Genomic DNA, 21,477 nt, shown 5'->3' on the forward strand with positions numbered 1-21,477 from the left:
GATATATGACCTGACAAGAGAATACTTTTGAAGATATTCAACATACAGTACACAAGTATATACAGTAAATGACCAAGTCATTTAAATAGACACATTGCTCCATCTTGTGATCAAATCGGTGATCGTTTTTTTTTTTTTTTTAAACCCGGTGATCGACCCGAAAAATCCTGATCGTGTAAAGCCTACATATATATATATTTACATACATATACATACACACACACACCTACAGTGGGTAAGGAAAGTATTCAGACCCCCCTTAAATTGTTCAATTGTTATATTGCTAAAGTCATTTAAGTTCTTTTTTTTTCCTCATTAATGTACACACAGTACCCCATATTGTTGGAATTTTTGCAGATTTATTGAAAAAGAAAAACTGAAACATTACACAGCCATAAGTATTCAGACCCTTTGGTCAGTATTTAAGAGAAGCACCCTTTTGAGCTAATACAGCCATGAGTCTTTTGGGGAATGATGCTTTTCACACCTGGATTAGAGGATCCTCTGCCATTCCTCCTTGTAGATCCTCTCCATTTTTGTCAGGTTGGACGGTGAACGTTGTTGTCAGCCATTTTTCAGGTCTTTCCAGAGATGTTCAATTGGGTTTAAGTCAGGGCTCTGGCTGGGCCATTCAAGAACAGTCATGGAGTTTTTCTGAAGCCACTCCTTCATTATTTTAGCTGTGTGCTTCGGGTCATTGTCTTGTTGAAAGGCGACCCTTCGGCCCAGTCCAATGTCCTGAGCACTCTGGAGAAGGTTTTCGTCCAGGATATTCCTGTACTTGGCCGCATTGATCTTTCCTTCGATTGCAACCAGTCGTCCTGTCCCTGCAGCTGAAAAACAAACCCACAGCATGATGCTGAGACCACCATGTTTCACTGTTGTGACTGTATTCGACAGTCACAACACTGATGAGCAGTGCCTGGTTTTCTCTAAACATATCGCTTAAAGTTGAGGACGAAACATTCTATTTAGGTCTTAACAGACCAGAGAATCTTATTTCTCACCATCTTGGAGTCCTTCAGGTGTTTTTAGCAAACTCCATGTGGGCTTTCATGTGTCTTGCACTGAAGAGAGGCTTCCGTCGGCCACTTTGCCATAAAGCCCTGACTGGTGGAGGGCTGCATTGATGGTAGACTTTCTAGAACTTTCTCCCATCTCCCGACTGCATTTCTGGAGCTCGCCCACAGTGATCTTTGGATTCTTCTTTACCTCTCTCACCAAGGCTCTTCTCCCCCGATTGCTCAAGTCTGGCCAGACGGCCAGCTCGAGGAAGGGTTCTGGTCGTCCCAAACATCTTCCATTTAAGGATTATGGAGGCCACTGTGCTCTTAGGAACCTTATGTGCAGCAGAATTTTTTTTGTGACCTTGGCCAGATTTGTGCCTTGCCACAATTCTGTCTCTGAGCTCTTCAGCCAGTTCCGTTGACCTCATGATTCTCATTTGCTCTGACATGCACTATGAGCTGTAGGGTCTTATATAAACAGATGTGTGGCTTTCCTGATCAAGTTCAATCAGTATAATCAAACACAGCTGGTCTCCAATGAAGGTGTAGAACCATCTCAAGGATGAGCAGAAGAAATGGACAGCACCCGAGTTAAATATGAGTGTCACAGCAAATGATCTAAATTCTTATGGGTGTGTGATATTTCAGTTTTTCTTTTTTAATAAGTCTGCAAATAATCTTCTGTCAATGTGGGTTGGTGTGTTTACATTAATGAGGAAAAAAAGAACTTCATTGATTTTAGCAAATGGCTGCAATATAACAAAGAATGAAAAATGTAAGGGGATCTGAATACTTCTCGTACCCACTGCACACACACACAGTATATATATACACATGTAGATGATCATATGTATCATACAGCACATACTGCAGACTTACACCGTTGTCCGTGATAGCGCACACATGTTCATTAACTAGTTTATGGCCATTGTCGTGCCTGTTGAACCTAGTCTGAGTAAATAATTTGTATCAGTAACGGGTAAGCAATTTTCCCTTTTAGCCCGTCTTTGACAAGCATGTGTGTTACTTGCCAGCTATAAATCAAAAGCCGGCAAGTGTAATTAAGTGTACACTACATTAGTCAGGCTAATTAATTTTGGGGGCCATCCATCCATTAACCAGCGGGCCAGCACTGATTGGGCATCCCCCCTACCCCTCCCATTCTCACACCAGGGACTTGACTTCCCTCAATTCTCCTAATACGACCATGTATTTAAAGACCCATGGTTACAGATAAATACTGCACATGTATGTAAATTCACAGTAGCCATTGTATTTGTATGTACTTTTTAAGGATGGGGCTAATAATCTATTACTTATCATTAAGAATTTGGTCAATTGTGTGGCATTTGCTGTTAATTAATTGTGTCTTGTTGCAAGTCAAAACAATGTGTAGTACTCGGCTGCAACCAGGAGAGGCGTTTTTCATTTAGTTTCAACATGTTTGTGGTCCAAAGAAGAGCAACATTAGTTATGGGACATTGAGCTACATCTATGATGATCTCTCCTCTGGCAACTCCAGCAAGCGTAAATATTCTGCTTAATATGACACTGGTAGTAAAACAGGATTTCCATTGATTCAAAAAGAGGTTTGCATGTCCCATTAAAACTGATATTTAAAGCTGCAGCACATAGCTTCTGTAACCCTGTAGGCTAGAATTTTTTATTGCAACAGAGTTGCAATAAAAAATCCACCTCCCCACTGTGTGACTCTACAACTTTTTTTTTAATGTTTTGAAGGACATGCAGTGAGGGAGGTAATTATTGTATGATCATTTTCTGCTACAGAAATGCAAAATATATATATATGTTTAGTTCGCTTTCTACAAACGGGAGACAAGGGGCCGCGGTCCAGCCATTGCTAGTTAAAATGTGCCATTTCTGGCACGTCATTTTCGATGAGCCAGCGTGGGAATGTCACCGGTCGACACGGAATTCATCCTTCTTTCGTCAGTTAATAGATATTAAGTTTCACTAGTCAGTATAGGAAGTGTCGTTAAATGTGCATCTCTAATTTTTATGGTTTTAATCTCCTAGTATTCTGATTAATTTCTTTGTGTGTTAGCTATTACAGTGGAAGAGTGGACTTCCTGAGATGAGACAGAAGGGGTTTTGTATATATTGCAAGGTCAAACTGGGTGGAATCGTATTTGTACATTCTTTAGATGGTTTGCTTTACCGCACCAAATTAGTTGTTTTCCATGTAAGACAACCATCCTGACACTGTCTCAATTGTCTGAATGCAGGTAACTCCACCCATTTACTGCACCATGCAAGTTAAAGAGGGTTATTAGCACCTGCTATTTGACCCATGCCTCTTTATTGCCACATAGTTGATGCCAGGGATTTCTTAACAATACAATAAAGGCATTATCTGGCTAGAACAGTCCAATCTATCACAATGAGAAACCATTATATCACCGATAACCCATCTGGATATAGGAGGAGACTATTCCCTCGGGACAACAGTGTCTGTTTTCTCTCTCTCGTTCTCTTCTCTCTGTTTGCGTTTGATGCTAATGAATGCAACGCTGAAGACACAGAGAAAAAGAGTTCAGCTATGAGGGCTTAACTTGTGCAATGCAGCATTGCTGGAAGTGATGTCCATATAATTAAAATGCTGGCAAAGAAGGAACAAGCAATGGCTTCTGTTGGTCCTGCTCATTAACAACAGGGCGTTTGAGCCCGGCACCAGCCATGCTATTGCCATTGTGTCCTTAGAGGCGGGGGCCTCTGTGACTGGCAGCTGGGAACACCATGCCAACAGCAAGATGGTGTGACCAACCAAGCCAAGGATGAGCGCAGAGCCTGGCACATACAGATCCTGCGAGGGAGCATCACAAACAGATCCTGCGAGGGAGCATGGCCTTATAAGCCCTTGAGTTGGGCCCTGTCAGGTGTATAATATCACGCTCCTGTCATTTACTACTGCACTGCTGTTTTCCAGATGTAGTAGAAATTTATCTGTAGCCATTCATAAGGCAAGCAATCATACTGCATTCGGTAACTTTTGCAACATGGAATACCTGTGTTAATTGTTTCATTGTCTGTTATTGATTCTCTGTTTTTTTGTTTTTTTTTTTTTTTTTTTTTTTGTTTTTTTTTTTTGGGTTTCATGTTCAAATTCAATGTTCAAATCCAAATAAAAATGTCATTATATAAGAACTCTAAAATGTAACTGTATTATACTAATATAACATTGTGACAAATGTTTTCTTTTTTTTGGGGGGGGGGGGGGTGGTATTTACACTACTCAGGTTGAGCTATTTGAAAAGTCACTCCTTCCTGACAATTGTTCCATTCTATCTTTGTTCGTAGTTGATCAACTTGGCTCCTGACTCATTACTTAGCTTATATGTACTTGCATATGGCTTAGAGAATGTTGAACAGATTTTAACTAATATATTCCTCAATTCTTCAAAAACTCTGAATTATGGAAATGCTGCCAGAATAACGTTGACCTGTGGGGGTTGTGCACAAGCATGTGCACACAGCATCCCCTTTGCTGTCTCCAGCATTGTAATCATTTGTTTGCTCTATGCATATGCAAAGAAGCACTCTGTAAAAGAGAGGCCACACATGGCTGCTCACTCAACAAGTCACAATTCCCATTCAGTTGAGCAAAACCTTAACCTCATGCTGTTTTAATGGCTTGAATTCAAGGCTCTGCAAAGTTAGAGAGGACAATGATGAGTAATGAATAAATTGTCTATTATTGTCAAACTAGAATTGATCATCCTATCAACTTTGTTTCCCTCTGTGTGCTTAATGTCATCGCCATCAGTGGTGATTCTCAAGAAGGGCTCATTGTATTACAGCTGTAAACTCAGTGTTGGCACTATGAGCTTTGAAACAGCGCAGCCCACTGACATTAAGTTACTAAGCTCCGCTCACACCTGCTCACAACTATCCCATCATATTTAAGAGTGCTGAGAGAGTCGGGGGCTGGCCTAACATCTGTTTGTGGCCAGATCCAGGCGGGACTGGAGCACAGTGGGCCTCCATGGCCCCCTTCGCCTCTCCCTGGGGGTCTTTGTTCCCGATTTCATGCTATCAGAGCGGCAGCATGTTTTCCTGCGCAGAGCTGTCAGGAGCATAAAAGGCCCTGAGTGGGGTCACATCAAGAGGGATGGGCATGAAAAATTGGTAAAATGTATCACAAAGCCCACCCACTAGATGGTTGCCTAGCGCTCTGTGGTGGGGTGTCAACACCCCACCCCTCTTCCAGTACCTTCCTCTTTCCCTTTTCCTTGACTGAATTACATCTCTTTCTCACCCGGGTGGACAAGCCCATCATTAAGATGAAATGATGCAAACAAATTAAAGGGTGGTGCTCAAATGAATCAATGTTCTTTGTGTGTGAACAGGGGCTCTTATGCCTCACTGGGGTCTTCACCTCCTAATGCTCACTAAAAAAGCTGGTCACCTGCATATTTGAAATCAACTGCTTTGGGAGCTGAAAGTTGTGTGAAGCAAAGGATAAATACTGTTTTATTTTGTAAAATCACAGTTGGGGAGAGTGAATACATACAGTATGAATGAATAATCTGGCTTGTCTATATTGCTGATAAAGCCAAGTATTAAACGTCTCCTTTTCTTTAGTAATTGTTGCATCCCATTCTTTGTCGAATGCCCGAGTAATGAACCCACCAGCCTCTGCATTCTTATTGCATAATCACTAATCACTGAGTGCCTCTTCGATATCCAGTAATTGACTCAGCAGCAACAGATTACCTCACTATCTGTTTCCTTTAATTGATTCCTAACTTAGAGCTATGGTGGGATAGGTAAATTAAATGAGTGCAATGTTTTTTAAGTGCTTACTAAGTGTTTATACTGCCTCGGTAGTGATTCTGTTGGCTATATTTAAATGTGATTCAATGGCCACAGCATAGTTAGACATGAATTTGTTTTCTCATTAATGGGTCAAATGTTCCTTTTAAGCCTTGTGTGAAAAAAAAAAATGAGATGAATGACAGTTTTGCTGGTGGCTACTCTTTCTCGTAACAAAGCTTCCTTTCAGAAACATCACAAATGTAGCTAACTGCATTCAAATGGTTGCTGCGTTAAGGTGGCTATTGATTAATATGTGCATGTATGGCATTATTGATAGGTTAAGAGCATTAGGTACGTTAAACAGTCTTGGCGACATCTGCCGTGGCTGGTTTCAAAATGCTGACTATAAGTGGCAGGGGAGGTATCTCAAATTAAATCTCTCATTAGCTTTTCTTTGTACAGGTGGCCGTAATGTGTCAAGAGCCAGGCTTTGAGACAATGACCTCCTCTTACTGGGACTATTGCGCCACAGAAGAAGAACCCACCCTCCTTTTACTGCCACTACTTTGCCCAGAGACAGAGTCACAATGAAGCATCTGGTGGCCTTTTCCTGTGTGGAAAGCTTTTCCATGGCTATTGTGTTCGTCACCATGAATGTCTGAAGGAGAGGCTTTCTCCATCTGTGATTTCACTTATCACATCGGACAGGGTTAACTTAAGAGTGCAAGACTGTTCAAAATGTTCTGAGTATGTTTTAGAATAGTGGTTTGTAACGTTGAGTGTAAGTTTGGTTGGCTTTTGCGTCTTTATCTGTTTGTGTGTGTGTGTGTGTGTGTGTGTGTGCTTGTGTGCTTGTGTGCTTGTGCATGAACCACCCCAGTTGCAAGAGGTCGTTGGGGTCAAAGTGATGAATTTTTATGGGCCTGTTCCCTGTGTTTCAGCACTGTCTCTTTCTCTGCGCGCTGCACTGCCTCTCAAAGACATCCATGCTGGGCAATTTGTCCTGTGGGGCCCTGCAGAATGGGCCAGCAGAGAAGTTAAATACCAGGGGGGAACACACACACACACACACACACACACACACACACACACACACACATACACGACACATTGACATACATTGGGTTTCTCTCTCACACACTCACAAACCCCTTCCTCCTGTTGTCTTGAATGATTTGTGGCCTGTCCATTATCTATTCCAAGAGGACAAATGCTTTTGGCTGGTTTCTGAAGGTAAACCCCAATGGCAGCCCTCAGTACTTGCCTTTGTCTTTAGAGAAGTTTCCCAGATGTTATAATGCACAAGATAAATAGGGCACATTATCACTATCTCACATGCCCTTTTACCTCTCCAAGCTCGTTTTTGACGAGGGCGTGGCAGTTTAGAAGACCTCCTACAGCGCACGCATTGCCAACAAAACTCACCATTACACAGTCCAATGAGTTCACAGGAAGAGGTGAGAGTTTCTGCGTCAGTTGCTGTTAAGGACGACACCGGGTAGCCTTACGAGGGTCAACAGTTGATCGGTGGGTCACGCACAGGCTAACTTTGTCGTTGATAATGTGTCCACTCTCACCTCACCTCCATTTTCAATCACAATCCTGTTCTGTTTGTCAGTGATTAATCTTTGTTTGGAAGCATTAAATTAGCCAACCACGGGAGGGAAGAGTGGATGACTCTGGCTTGTGTCCAGTCACATTGGGTTGGGAGAGTCTCAATTGATTTACTGGCTGTTCTGTGTAATAGCTAGCTGTAAAGCAGAAGGCCCAATTTGTTGTTACCCACTTTGTATGGCCCCCTCTTACCCCACTCGGGCAGACATAGCAATCATGCATGCAGAATTGGTATGATGAATGACGGCAAAAGGAGGCAAAGTGATCAGGGTGCGAAGCAATTTACGTTGAACCTGCCAGCACCGCTGGCACACATTTACTTAGCTGGCAACATCCATGTGTGGCAGCGAGAAAATAATAGCGCATTCTGACAATGCCACTGCCTTTGCTGACAAAAAGGGGAACCCTTGTTCCTGCCTTCAGTAATGAAGAATGAATAGTTAGCTCATTGTCCACTCATCTCGTCTCTCCTGCTGACCTAAGTCAACTGATTTGTAAATGCACTGAATGGGTCGTTACGGAATAATTCCTCATTACTTTAGTACAGTGATTCTCAACCAGTGTGCCGTGAGCGCTCTTCAGGTGTGCCGTGGGAAATTACAACATTTTACGTTAATTGCTCAAAAAATTCTTAATTTACCAGAAATAATGTATCTTTGTTCATCTATTTATGCCAGTGAGGCACAGTGACAGACAGAACAAATAAATACTCTTCTATTAGATTGCAGGAAGTACATACAGTAATTAGTGTATCCACTTTTTGTGACATTTTGGTTTGTTGGTGTGCCGTGAGATTTTTCAATTGTAAAATATGTGCCTTGGCTCCATAAAGGTTGGAAATCACTGCTTTAGTAGGATAAGGGAGGAAGATGACTCGATCATTAGCTTTATTTCATACTACTTGTATTAAACATTTGAAAAATACTTATACAGTACCGTCAATCCCTTCGCGCTTGACTTCATATTTGTTGGGATTTCAAATTAGTTGAGTTAATACAACCCAGGGTAAAAAAAAATTCCCATCAGAGAACATGTTTTAACTAGTTCATACAATGTTTTTGAGTAACATTTTGAAATTCTTATCGATACAATCTGTTCATTACAGTCTTCTTTTTTTATTTTGAGGTTATTCTCAACTTTGCTATAATTTATATCACGCTCATCTTCCACTTCTTCTGCTCTGAGAAGTTAGAAGACTTTACATACGATCCAAAAAGGATTGTAAAGGTTAAATAATCACCAGATCATTTTTTTCCATCAGCTGGTTATCTGTTCATGAAATGGTGGTCTGGTCATAAAATAGTTATTTAAGGTAATAAGTGGGTTATCCATTCATAAGATGATTGGTTATCCATTTATAAGCTGGTTATATGTATACTTTAAAAAAAAAAAAAAAAAAAAAAACAGGCACGGGCATTATTCTCGCTTTAAGCCTAATTATGAGAGATACGAAATGCTCCCACTGTTTCATTTCTACTTTATCTGTGCCCTTTTGTGGTGTTATGACAAAAAAAATAAAAAAAAAAAGCAATTCTAACTAGTGTAATTGTTACTTTAAATGCTCACTTAACTGAAGTCTTAAGACGTGGCGGTTGTGTGTCCTCCAAATTGTAAGACTGCCAGTGCATTTGCCTTAGAGGGTCAACAGTGCTGTAATGTACAAGCGACTGCAGTAGTACAATGATTAAAAAAAAAAAAGCCAATAGATAGAATTAACCGCTGTATGTCAACAATATGGCGGCACGGTGGACGACTGGTTAGCACATCTGCTTCACAGTTCTGAGGACCCAGTTTCAAATCCGGCCTCACATGTATGGAGTTTGCATGTTCTCCCCGTGCCTGCGTGGGTTTTCTCCGGGTACTCCGGTTTCCTCCCATGCATGGTAGGTGAATTGAAGACTCTAAATTGCTCATAGGTGTGAATGTGAGTGCGAATAGTTGTTAGTTTATATGTGCCCTGCGATTGGTTGGCGACCAGTTAAGGGTGTACCCCGCCTCTCACCCGGAGTTAGCTCGGATAGGCTCCAGCACGCCCGCGAACCTAGTGAGGACAAGCGTTACTGAAAATGGATGGATGGATGTTAACAGTATTCAATTAAATTCAATGAAAATGATATGTCCCCTGGGGTGGATTTAAATGCAGCAGCTCTTCACAAAAGAACACGAGCACAGTAAAATATGCGTAGCCCTCAAAGGGATGAATAAATAAGCAACACCAATTAGACCACTGATACAATGTTCAACAGGCTAAGGCAGTATGATGCTTTTGTCCCAGAAAAAGCTGAATAATTTCACTTAGATGCACATGATGGAAAAAAATGCTATGGCATGCTTTTTTTGAATAATTATTTTGTTGCTTGTATATAGGTGTCACTGACGTTGTCAAATATGTTGTGGGTGGGTTTCGTAGTGTTGAAGTTTGGCAAAGTGGTTCACCTCCATCTGCTGGAAGGACAAGAGACAGAAGGCTTGGGTGTGTGTGTATGGGTCTTTGGTCTTTGAAGTGGGGCAGATTGCTTTAACCTCTCCACTAAAAGGACCAGCTGGAATAGAGAGCTCCTTTAAACAGCCGCTTCCTCCTGCGACAGTCATGAGATTATCCTCCATTGATGCATAAAGCCAGCGCCTTCCTCTGCGACCTCCCATCCCAGCCCCCAGCTTCTGGCCCTCAACAAACACTCATTGTTGACCTGTGACACATAATGCAGCTATGTAACGCCAAGTCACTTTGCAGGATCTGATAAAATGTCCAAATGAGTAAAGACATCTTACCTTCTACTGGTAATATCCCTTCTGATGATCAATGAAAGTGTCTCTCCATCGCAAGTGCTTTTGAGTGCATTGATCAGTTTAAAGGTTCGCCCGGCGCGTCGTAAGGGATACTCAGTGCTCTGAAATGGCCTTAAATAGTTCCTTGTCTTGTCTTGGTCCTTGGGGAGCCACATCCTGTGAAAGGGAGCACTGGGGTAAGTTAGGACTGAGCCTTCACATTGTGTTACAGGAGGGGGAGCTGTGACGAGTCAGTCCTGATTTGCCGCCACAATCCACTCAAATGCCACTATAATCTGCGTAGAAACCTGTAATACATTATTTTCGATCTCCAGTTTTCAAATGTTTAACATTCATACCTAAGTTTTTAGGGGGGTACTTTAACCAACTAACAAACTTGATTATCAAAATAACAAGCTAAAAGTATCATGCCTGTGGTTTAACTCTTGATGTTTTCAATGAATTTTATGCACCCACTGTAGCCCTTTAAAAGGGCAAAACTGTATTTGCTAACTTCAAACTTTTGTCCAAATGGACACCACACACCTCAGCGTCAGGCAGTAGAACACTGTGATTTCTACCTGGCAATTAGCTAAGAAATGTAAGAATTTGCAGTATGTTATAAAAGTAAAACAAATATATCTGTGGAACTCAATTTTTTTCCCCTCAAATTTCAGGATTAAATGTAATTTGTACTGAATTTGCAAATTGAATCTTAAGACATCAATGTTATGTTGTTGTTATATTAAGCCTCGAAAACATCAATTGTGAGATGTATGTAACCCTCATTGTGCATTTGATGCTGACCAAAAGTGGAAAAAGATTATTTGCCTTGGATGTTGGGACAATAACGTTTTGACAGGGAAAGTATCTCTTGCCCACCACTCTCACTAGCTCCGTCTTTGGCCTATTCATTGCACAAAGCTGCTTAAGCACACTTAAGCGCATTAGCATTTGGCTGCCAGGTGACCATATTGACCCTGCATTCGGATTGCCTAAATGAGTGAAAGGTGGAGTGATTTGTTCAGGCTTTAGAATTTTTTTGGGGTGGATAGACTGAGGCAGACATGGTGAAATGGGGGTGATGCAGTGGGGAAGATATTCCTCTTCTCCTTAGTATTTGGTCTAATCTAGTGTGCCGATCAGGACATTACTAATTCTGAAACTGGATTGAATTGGGACATTTTAGTTCAAAGGGCCTTTTTCTGTTCGCCATATTGGCTTGACCCGATTATCTAATCTGTGCTTTGAATTTCAATTAGCTCATCCAGTGTCTGCTGTGTGGTATGGGAGCCACTGGCCCAGGGATTACCTCATTCAACTGTCTTCAAACACAGATGGTCGAATGTTTAACTAATTGTTAAAAGAGTCCACAAAGGGGAATTTAACCATATACACAGTCCACGGGGTCAGTACATTGGTCCAGTCAAAGAGAAAGGACAGTGAGGTGCTCATATGTGGAAAGTGTATTTAAAAAACAGTAAAATGCTTTCAAGAGATGTTTTGTATGGGGTTTCCTCACTGCAGTATTTGTTTGTTACCAGACCGCAAAGTTTACTGAGGAAACTACAGTATGTGTGTGGTTTGGTTGGTATGACAGATACAGCATTTTGTCATTTTAGTATAGTATTATGCTGTCCATATGAACACTGAGCATATTTGATCTCTTCCCCTTCTACCTTCAGACTCTCTGTTCCACCGCTACCATGCAGACAGTAAGAACCACGGACACCAATGAAGTCGACAAGCTAATATTTAGAGAAAGTGACAATGACAGAAAGGTAAGGCAGATACTATATTTGCCATAATGTACACTTTCCATTGCACTAGTAAAATCAACATTGATTTTAGAATCAATTAAAAATAACTTACCGTCAAGGTTTTACTTCTATAAGATAAATGTGTAGATTTTCACACCAGAAAGTTGCATCGAGAAATATATCCACAGAACATGTTTTGGCTTACAAGCCATAGGCACCTAAAGGACTGAAGATGAGTACCGGTATCTGTATTTATCTGGAGATATAATATACATAAATATTCTGCATTTCAGATTTCCATAGGTCTTTTGCTATAAAGATTTGGATCCATGTCACAAGTATGGTGGAGAATTTAATGAGTTAAATGCTCTCTATTTGCTTCCGAGTGAAATTCGACACAAATATTTGCATTGAAAATAAATTGGATTTAAACAAAGTGAATTACTAATACAACCATTTTGTTCATTGCCCTGTCCACGATTATTATGAGTAGGTTGAACATGCAGTGCTATGTGATATTCTAGACGTCTGTAGAATTAACTGCTTAACACTGCGGCACAGCGCTCTTCGTTAGTGCTCTAATTACTAAATGTTCTTCCCATTAGCGTTGTTATTAATCAGAGGTCCATCTCTCTCCTTCTACCGATGCAGGTCGTCCTTCAGCTTGAAAAGAAGCTTTTTAGTTATGTCAACCAAGATGTTTTTCGGGAAAACAATGGGACCTCGGTAAGTCACTGAAATGCCTCCTGACCTTTTGTATATTCATCCACTCTCAATCATTTCTTCATTCCAAGTCACTTATTGCAGGTTTCATTTATTTTATTGACCACATAGACTTTCTCTCCCCAACATATAATAGCTATGGCTGCCACTGCCCACACTTTACATTGATTTTCAGTACATTGTACGGGCATCAGTATGTATTGTATTGTATGACCCTTTTAAATGAGAAAATACGGTAGTTTTTTTTTTATTATTTGGGGAATTTCTATAGTCACACAAAATATAAATAAGTATTCATCCATCACTTAAGTGCAGCATTTGTCACAATAGTAAACCATGTTTTGTAAACCATCATTATGTTGGGAGCCAACCTTTGGCATGGTTTGGGTTAATTTTGGCAATTTTCACAACTTTCAACAATGTAAACAACAAAAAGAGCGTACGCTACTGGATTTGACAAATTACCACCAACTACACAGTGGAAATTGGGTTAAAAATATCAAATATATTTGAAGGGGCAGAATATGTAATTGGGTTCCATTAGATTGTAAGTATATATGTTAAGTTTGTGCTGTGTACTCCATATATTATGCTGTTTCAGAAAATGGCAAGAAAAAGAAAGGTAGAATCATAACCGGGTAACTGGAGCCTGATCTTCCCTCTCCTGCTTGGCCAAGTCAGACAAGATAGACGACATAATGGCGGCTTCCTAGATAATCTGATGGTCTTGTTAAACACACCATGTTATGATCCTTATAAAACAAATTACCTTTCTAAATGGATAAATATCCCTCCTCGAGTTGGAATGGGGAACAAAAAAAAAGATCATTGCGCCCTTCATCAACTGTAAGACTTGCACCAGCTTGACAGAAATTTAATTTGAGGCACCTCTTGAAAATAATTATTGTGTTTTGAGAGGAGTAATCATTGGCTGGGACATGATTGAATGTGTCCATGCCTATTGACTTTTGCTATGATTAATGGGTTTGTTTAGTCGATATTCCCATCGAAATTGTATAATTAATTATCCCCAGCGCTGTCACGGCGGGACGATGGAGAGCCCTGATGAGTATTTGGGAAGATTAAATTTTCCGGGTGCTCGTGGCGTCAAGGGGCACAGCGGAGCTGCGCTCCAGTGGAAAGATGGAAGTGTGTGTGTTTGTGTGTTTCTTTCATGTTTGTGTTGTGCATCTGTCTGTGTAGTTGCCACATAGTCTAAACACAGCCACAGCCACCCCCGCCCCACTCCTCCATCCATATTGATTCTGTTTCAGTATCTCTTTATTGTAACTTTATCAGTGTGGTGTCGGCAGATGGGGGACCGAGCGAGGAGGTGGCATGTGCTAGCGCTAGTAAGTGATGAACCTCGCTGTCTGACCTGCCTCTCTTTTTCATGCTGGCAGCATTGCCTGCACTATCAGTCTAAAGGCCAGCTATTTCTTTAACATGAAAGATAATAATAATAATAATAAAATAGTGGCGTTCCCTATTCTCTGCCTGTCAGAATTCCTAAATGGCAATCGAGAAGGTATGCTAAATGAAAGCTGACCATCAGAGTGATTACAATGGTTGCTGTGTTTGGTCCTTGAGCGTGTCTGATGCACCCGGCCTCTCAAAAGCGATACATGCACAATATGCCTAATGTACTTTAATTTGATATTCAAGAGAAGGGAGATACCCGAAGGCATTTCTTTCCGTGCTTTAACTCAAATTGTGGAATCGGTGTCCTTTTCCTGACATGTGTCTAACTTCTTTACCACGTAATTCGGTTATCATGGAAATGAAAGTTCAGCAGTGCAGTACTCTGCAGAGTCCAGCTTTGGTTGGTCTGATCTCCTCCTGGTACCAATCGGCCACCTCTCTGTCAGTCAGTTTATTGCTTTTCCACACCAAATAATGAAGGTCCCATAAAAAGAGGGAAAAATATTGCCCTTGCAATGAAAGCCAAGTATGAGGTGTAAAAATCAAATTAAATGACCTTTCACCCCAACATTTATTGATGGCTTTTAACGGCAGCAGGTGTTGACACAGGATATTTGACGAGATTTAAATCAAAGCACAATTACAGGTGGTGCACAAGTCACCGGTATGCTGAGAGGGACAGTTGAGGGCCGAACACCTCATATTCCCCATTTCTTTACGCCTCAACTTCAGGCTTAAACTATCACCGCCTCTCTGATTTAGGATCTGATTTTTCATCCAAGCAAAGTCGGAAATTCCAGCTTTTGACAGGGTAGTTTTTACCCAGACACGTCTTCATCTTCCCTCTGTGTGATATTGTACTGCATCATCTCGCATCACCTCTTCCACAACTCCCAAGGTCATTTCTGGTTGACAAACTACTGTTGGCTTTATAATGTCAAGAGGCCTTGAACCAATATAAGCTGATTTTTAAACCACTCACCCGCCGCAGCAGCAGAGCATTATGCTTAATTGACCTCGGATTAAATGTAGTGTGAAATTCTGGCATGCCGTCTTGTCCATTCACCTGAATGAATTACTCAACATTCACTTAGAACAGATAGCCAGCGCACATAGCCATATGCTACTCATCTACTGGATCAACTCATCCACCCTCTTAAATTATTTGTATTATACTTATACTCCATTTCCCTCAATCAGTGTCCAACCCCCATTGTCATATTACAATGATAAGGTGTCATGTAACAACAGTATGAATATGAAAGCTGGTAACATTTGAAAGTAGGTTTGGTAGATACTCAATTGATCCTGAAAGATGGCATTTTTTATTTACAGGGTTGTATACAGCTTGTATACAGATAACATTCTAATTCTGAAAAATATAGGAACAGGTGTAATGACATGCTTGATTTGTAGGGATTCGACTTGAATTTTCACTTCTTAGGAATTAATTTTGCTTAAGAGTGGCAAAGGTTGTTACGATCTGAATCTGTAGCCAGTTAACTGAATTGGTTTATATATATATATATATATATATATATATATATATAATATTAGATATTCTTCTGCGTTTGAACGCATATTTATGACTCACTCAAAAGCTGTTCTTGACCACTGTAAGTGACTACATTTTGGAGTGATTTTTTTGAAAAGCATCTTTTATTCTGACAGTTATGGTCATTACAAAATGTTTATTAGCACATATGGATAATGGTGTGTGCCTCAACATTTTGATTGGGTTTTGACATACGCAGTGGATGGATGGCGAGACAGGGTGGACAGTGGAGCGTGGGGGTTGCATCCCATGCTCTGCCATCCCTCATCCACAGTGTGTGAGTCTCTTCTATGACCTCAGCAGTGTGAATTTGATGAATGCGGCACATCTGCCCTCCTGAACCACAGAGACTCCGGCTGGGAGGCCCCGCTGGCTGCAAGTAATGGCCACTGTTCTACATGGCTGACACATAATCACAAATACTAACACAGAGAGCGACCGCGGAGACATCAGACTCGAGCTTACGTGTGAAAACTCGACAATGATTTGAAGTTTACGCGCCATCATATCAGCAGACAGCGAGAATTTGTCAGGCTAGGCAATAGTTACACACTCCTATTACCACCCTTCCTCCTTCCTTGTTTCCACTTTCCTCCCAAATATTACCCACGTACGCCAAGTCATCTCTTTTGATATTTCATCATGTACCCGTCAACGGAGCGCCATATGTACTACACCAATGTAATGTCATTAATGTCCAGTCGCCTGTTCAGTTTCTGTCAAGTGCTTCTCATCGCAAGATCTTAAGCCAGTAATTGTCCCCCACTCTGAAAAATGTACCACAGCCCATTTTACAACCAAAGCTGACTGTTCCAGAGCCAACCTGACGACTCTCAATCAGAAAGGAAAAGACGGGGCCCGAGCGAGGCCCTCCAAGGGTTACTAAGAGAACATCGCTGTCAGTCTCTCAGGGAGGCAGTCATGCAGGTGCTATAGCTACCTGTTCATCTCCCAGACAATTAATGTATACAAGAAGCCACTAATTGCACTTTTCACTAATGATTTATGGGTTTTGTGAAAGGGGGTAAATTAGGGGACGCGTTTGTGTACACTCTAGCGAGTGAGTACAGCTGGGTGAGGAGACATGATTAATGAAGAGTTTGTGGATGGACTGGCACTGTGGCGAGAGAACCACCTTGTCGGACAGTGACACACACACACACACACACACAGTGTTGTCAAAGTTGTCATATGCTGTCAGTTGTTGCCATTGTTAAGAGAGCTGTTGAGATGGTATTTGTCCCGAGGACTCATGCATCTTATAGACTTCCCTCATAACGCTTCATTAGCATTTTTAATTATTGATGTATTGATTCAACTGTTAATGTATTATTATTATTATTATTATTATTATTATTATTATTATTATAAATTGAGTTTTACAACGTTGGCTATACTGTAAACCCTCGTTTACTGCAGAGGTTACATTCCGGTAAACCCCCGTAGTAAATGAAATCCGCCAAGTACCGACCAATTATTTATTATACAGTATTACTTTGTATTATAAGTGTCATACATGCATTTCAATGCCACTTTGTGGATGTGCAATTTAGAGAGAGGTGCAAGTGTTGCCTCAACACGTGAACAACAGCCCATGCGGACATGATGTAAACAGGCGATTTTAGCATTTTTGCCTCACAGCAACAAGGCCTCAGTTTCAAACCTCAGCTTGGGCTTTTCTGTGGCAAGTTTTTTCATGGTTCTCTCCACAGTAAATACTGTCCAGATCTATGATTGAGAGGCAGTCTCTATCTGGCAGCCCTGCAATTGTGGCCCGCCTTCTACGCCACGTGAGCTGCGATAGGCTCCATGTCCCAGCGACCCTCCTCAGGATAAGCGGTAGAGATCATGGATAGATAGTAATCAATCAAAGTAGTCACCAATGGATTTTCTTGATAATGAGTAGTTTGTGTCATTGCAGCTTTTCTATCAGAAACGCTGTCAAAGATCAAATATACGTTGTCATTGCCTGCCTGTTTGTGAACACCCACCGGGTTTCCCAAATGCTTAATATTGACACACATACACTCATTGTTGTAAGATTCATTTTAAGGTTTTGAGTAGCTTATTGCTCAGTTGTCCTTTGCTGCAAATGAAGAACCAATGTAATGGAACTTTGTTTGCCACTTGTCTTTCCCTACATCCTTTCATTTGTTGTTTCTTTTCGCCACAGCTTTTAGAGTACGACAAAGAGCTGTCAGTGTTCAAGGATCGACTGCATGAATTGGAAATATCTTTCCCTCCCAGGTATGGCTCCATATACGCGCACACACGCACAGACAAAGGACATTCATATAGTACTGTACTGCTGCTTTTGCTCTAAAAATCAGTTTCTGAACTTTACAAAGATCAGACATATATTATCAGCTTACTTATCATACATTGATCTTCAAGAGAATACATGTGATGCAGGTGTTTTTTTATTGAATTCAATTCATACTAAATCAAACATTTACCCCGCAAAAATCCTGATCCCCATAATAAACTTAACATGTAAGAAAACATAAATGTACTAGTATACTGGAAGTGTTTTTGTTGTTTATTTTTTATTTTTTATTTTATTATTATCAAGATGGGGAAAAAAATGCACAACCAATTTTTGGTCAAAGCTTGGAGCATAGGCCAAGGAAGAAGTCATTATATTCCAGTGTGGATCTTGATAAACGTGCAAATGCAATGATTTATTTGTGTAAAATCTGTTTTGTTTTGAATTTGTCAATATTGTGACAAATGCAATTCTCAGTGCACATATCTTGTAATGACAAACAATTCTGTTACAAATTAGGTGTACAACGACCTACAGTGACAGTGTGCAGTAGTTACCAAGTTCTTTTTAAGTGATTCATACTTAGCAAAATTGAATACACAATGAATCCTTGCTGCACTTTGAAATGTTGTATGCAGTAACACCAGTAACTAACTTTTGAGTGCACAAAATCAATTTTAATATAATCCATTTAGTTCAGTACTCTAAAAGCTGTTCTGTTTAGGAATTTGAAAATGCTCCTCAAGCCGCAATGAAGCATTTATCAGCAGAATTCATACCCACTTAATTTCAGAGACATTGTTGTCAAATTACCAAATTTAAGACCATTTTACACCCAAATGACAGGGAACTTTGAGCTCAGTAGTTTCAAAAAGTTGCTGTAGCCCGTTATTGTTGTGTATGCATGTGTTTTCCCAAAGCAGCCGAAGTACCCAGAATATGTATGTAAGTCAGATAGATGATGGCAGAAATAACTGCACAACAGCTACAATTTTGGTGGTACTAGAAAAAGACCAAAACTATCCAAAACCACAGATGTCATAATATGATAATGATGAGTTGCAATGCACAATAAATTACTTAAATTCTTCTCAGGCATGAATATTCTGATTGGTAAAACTATAGTTGGCCTTTTATGAAGGATAAAGGAAGTTCAACCCTTGCCTATACTTACTGTACCTTAAAGGTCCAGTATTTTGCCGCCTACCTAGCCGCCTCGGAGCGGCTAAGTAGGCGAAGATCTTCGCTACTAGTGGCGTAGATAAACTTGAGAAATTCCAATGACCTGATTTCAGGCCTCTCGGCAGAAAAAAACGTCTGTAAGTCAGGAATACGTGGACGCTTTTAATTCATATTGAGGAACTGAGGAACCATAGATTAAAAAAGATTTTTTTTAAACAACTTTGTTTGGCAAAATGTCCCCTTTAATACATTACCTGCCATTCACCATTTATTGATTTATTTATATATATATATATATGTGTGTGTGTGTGTACATATATATATGTATGTATGTGTGTGTGTGTATATAATTTTGATGTTAGACGATTATAGCTTAGAGCAAACGATAACCCAAAATTCACCATCTCAAGAAACTAGAATATTATGTAACAATGCATGATTTTTAATGTAGAAATTAGGCAGGAATTTGAAAGTGGAGGATTTTCGATATCAGGTGGGTTTACGGAACTAGCTGTTGCATCAGCACGTTAGCTTCTGTCTTCGGAAATATCCTCCAGTGCTGCTTTGCTGCACTCAGGACCGTATATTTTAAGAGTAGAGTTCGGGCGTCATGGTGAATTTCCAAACGCACCCTTTCTCGGTTGGAATGATTGTGAGAGGAGCAGCATCATGGATCTGCGCACAACAATAAGGCGTAAGGCGGACTAGTTTACCACAGCTCCTCATGGTCAGAGGTTGATATAAAATGAAGTATTGTCATTTAGTGTGTACCGAACCGTGACCGCTGTATCGAACAATTCAATACAGATACATGTACTGTTGCACCATTATATATACAACCCCAATTCCAATTAAGTTGGGACGTTGTGTTAAACATAATTAAAAACAGAATACAATGATTTGCAAGTCATGTTCAACCTATATTTAATTGAATACACAACAAAGACAAGATATTTAATGTTCAAACTGATAATCAAATAATCATTAAATTTGAATTTTAATGGCTGCAAAAAGCTTGGACAGGTGGCAAAAAAGACTGAGAAAGTTGAGGAATGCTCAACAAACACCTGTTTGGAACATCCCACAGGTGAACAGGATAATTGGGAACAGGTGGGTGCCATGATTGGGTATAAAAGGAGCTTCCCTCAATTGCTCAGTCATTCACAAGCAAAGATGGGGCAAGGTTCACCTCTTTGTGAAGACGTGCGTGAGAAAATAGTCAAACAGTTTAAGGGCAATGTTCCTCAACGTAGAATTGCAAAGAATTTAGGGATTTCATCATCTACGGTCCATAATATCATCAAAAGGTTCAGAGATTCTGGAGAAATCACTGCATGTAAGTGGCAAGGCCGAAAACCAACATCAAATGCCCGTGACCTTCGATCACTGCATCAAAAACGGACATCAATGTGTAAAGGATATCACCACATGGGCTCAGGAACACTTCAGAAAACCAATGTCAGTAAATACAGTTCGGCGCTAAATCCGTAAGTGCAACTTGAAACGCTACTATGCAAAGCAAAAGCCATTTATCAACAACACCCAGATCTATGTTTGTGTGCGTGTAATCACACTTCAGTTGTTTTTGCAATTTAAATGAGTACAACGAAAAAGGGAGACTTATTAAATTAATGGTGGAGCAGTATATTTCCGACTTCTTCTGGCTTAGTTACACACAGTATCCTTCATTTTCTAAAACTCCTGAACACAAAATCACAGAAACTGGATGAACTCGATCATTTTTGGATGATAAATCTAAGCTAATAGCGAGCTCTGCTTTCAAGCCACAACATTACACTGTTACTGGTTAGGTCATCCAATAAGAAATGTTCAGTTTTGCAGACCCTGCCCGAAAGAAAATGTTTCTTGGTCTCACGGAAGTACAACTTCCCATTACCAGCAGGGTCTTTGACTGCTGAAAAATTAACAGGGTATTTATTTTCAGAAGAGTGGAAACACACGAAGTCTGCAAAGGTTCCTAGTCCAGGGACAATGTCCTGTTGTGAAAGTGCGCCTTTAATGACCTGAAGTAGACTGAAATTTAGATTTTATCCTCAAGGAATTATGATATATATACAATATAGTTCAAAAGTTGACCATCTTGCTAAATAGCAAAATGAGTAAATGTAATTCAGTACTTTTCCTGGATTGATTTCATGGTAGGTATAGGATCTCTCTTTGATTGGCCCAAAACTGCTCCAATGTGTGTGCATATGTCTGTTTTGTTTGTGAATTCTTTTTATGGGATTAATATTCGGTCTCAGTGGGATTTGGAGCATGCTGTCTCCTCTCTTCTTTCCTCAAACAAATGCATTTGCAATTAGCCCTTTCAGAGGAGAGTGAGGGCAAACACGTTGTCGTCGTGGAAAATATGTTTCGGGAGCAGCGCATTAATGGCGCTTG

General features: G+C 40.4%; 1 protein-coding gene across 3 annotated transcripts in view; it reads left to right on the forward strand.

The window, feature by feature from the left end:
• Positions 1-21,477, forward strand: part of LOC133410026 (inositol polyphosphate-5-phosphatase A-like) — a 205,403-nt gene that overhangs the window by 151,828 nt on the left and 32,098 nt on the right. For all 3 annotated transcript variants that reach the window (XM_061690722.1, XM_061690724.1, XM_061690723.1), the window contains exons 11-13: positions 11,852-11,947; positions 12,578-12,652; positions 17,800-17,873. In XM_061690722.1, coding sequence (XP_061546706.1) covers positions 11,852-11,947; positions 12,578-12,652; positions 17,800-17,873 — 245 coding nt within the window. The remainder of the gene's footprint in view (positions 1-11,851; positions 11,948-12,577; positions 12,653-17,799; positions 17,874-21,477) is intronic.

This window comes from Phycodurus eques, chromosome 11 (assembly GCF_024500275.1).
Source record: "Phycodurus eques isolate BA_2022a chromosome 11, UOR_Pequ_1.1, whole genome shotgun sequence".
In the NCBI taxonomy this organism is placed as follows: Eukaryota; Metazoa; Chordata; class Actinopteri; order Syngnathiformes; family Syngnathidae; genus Phycodurus; species Phycodurus eques.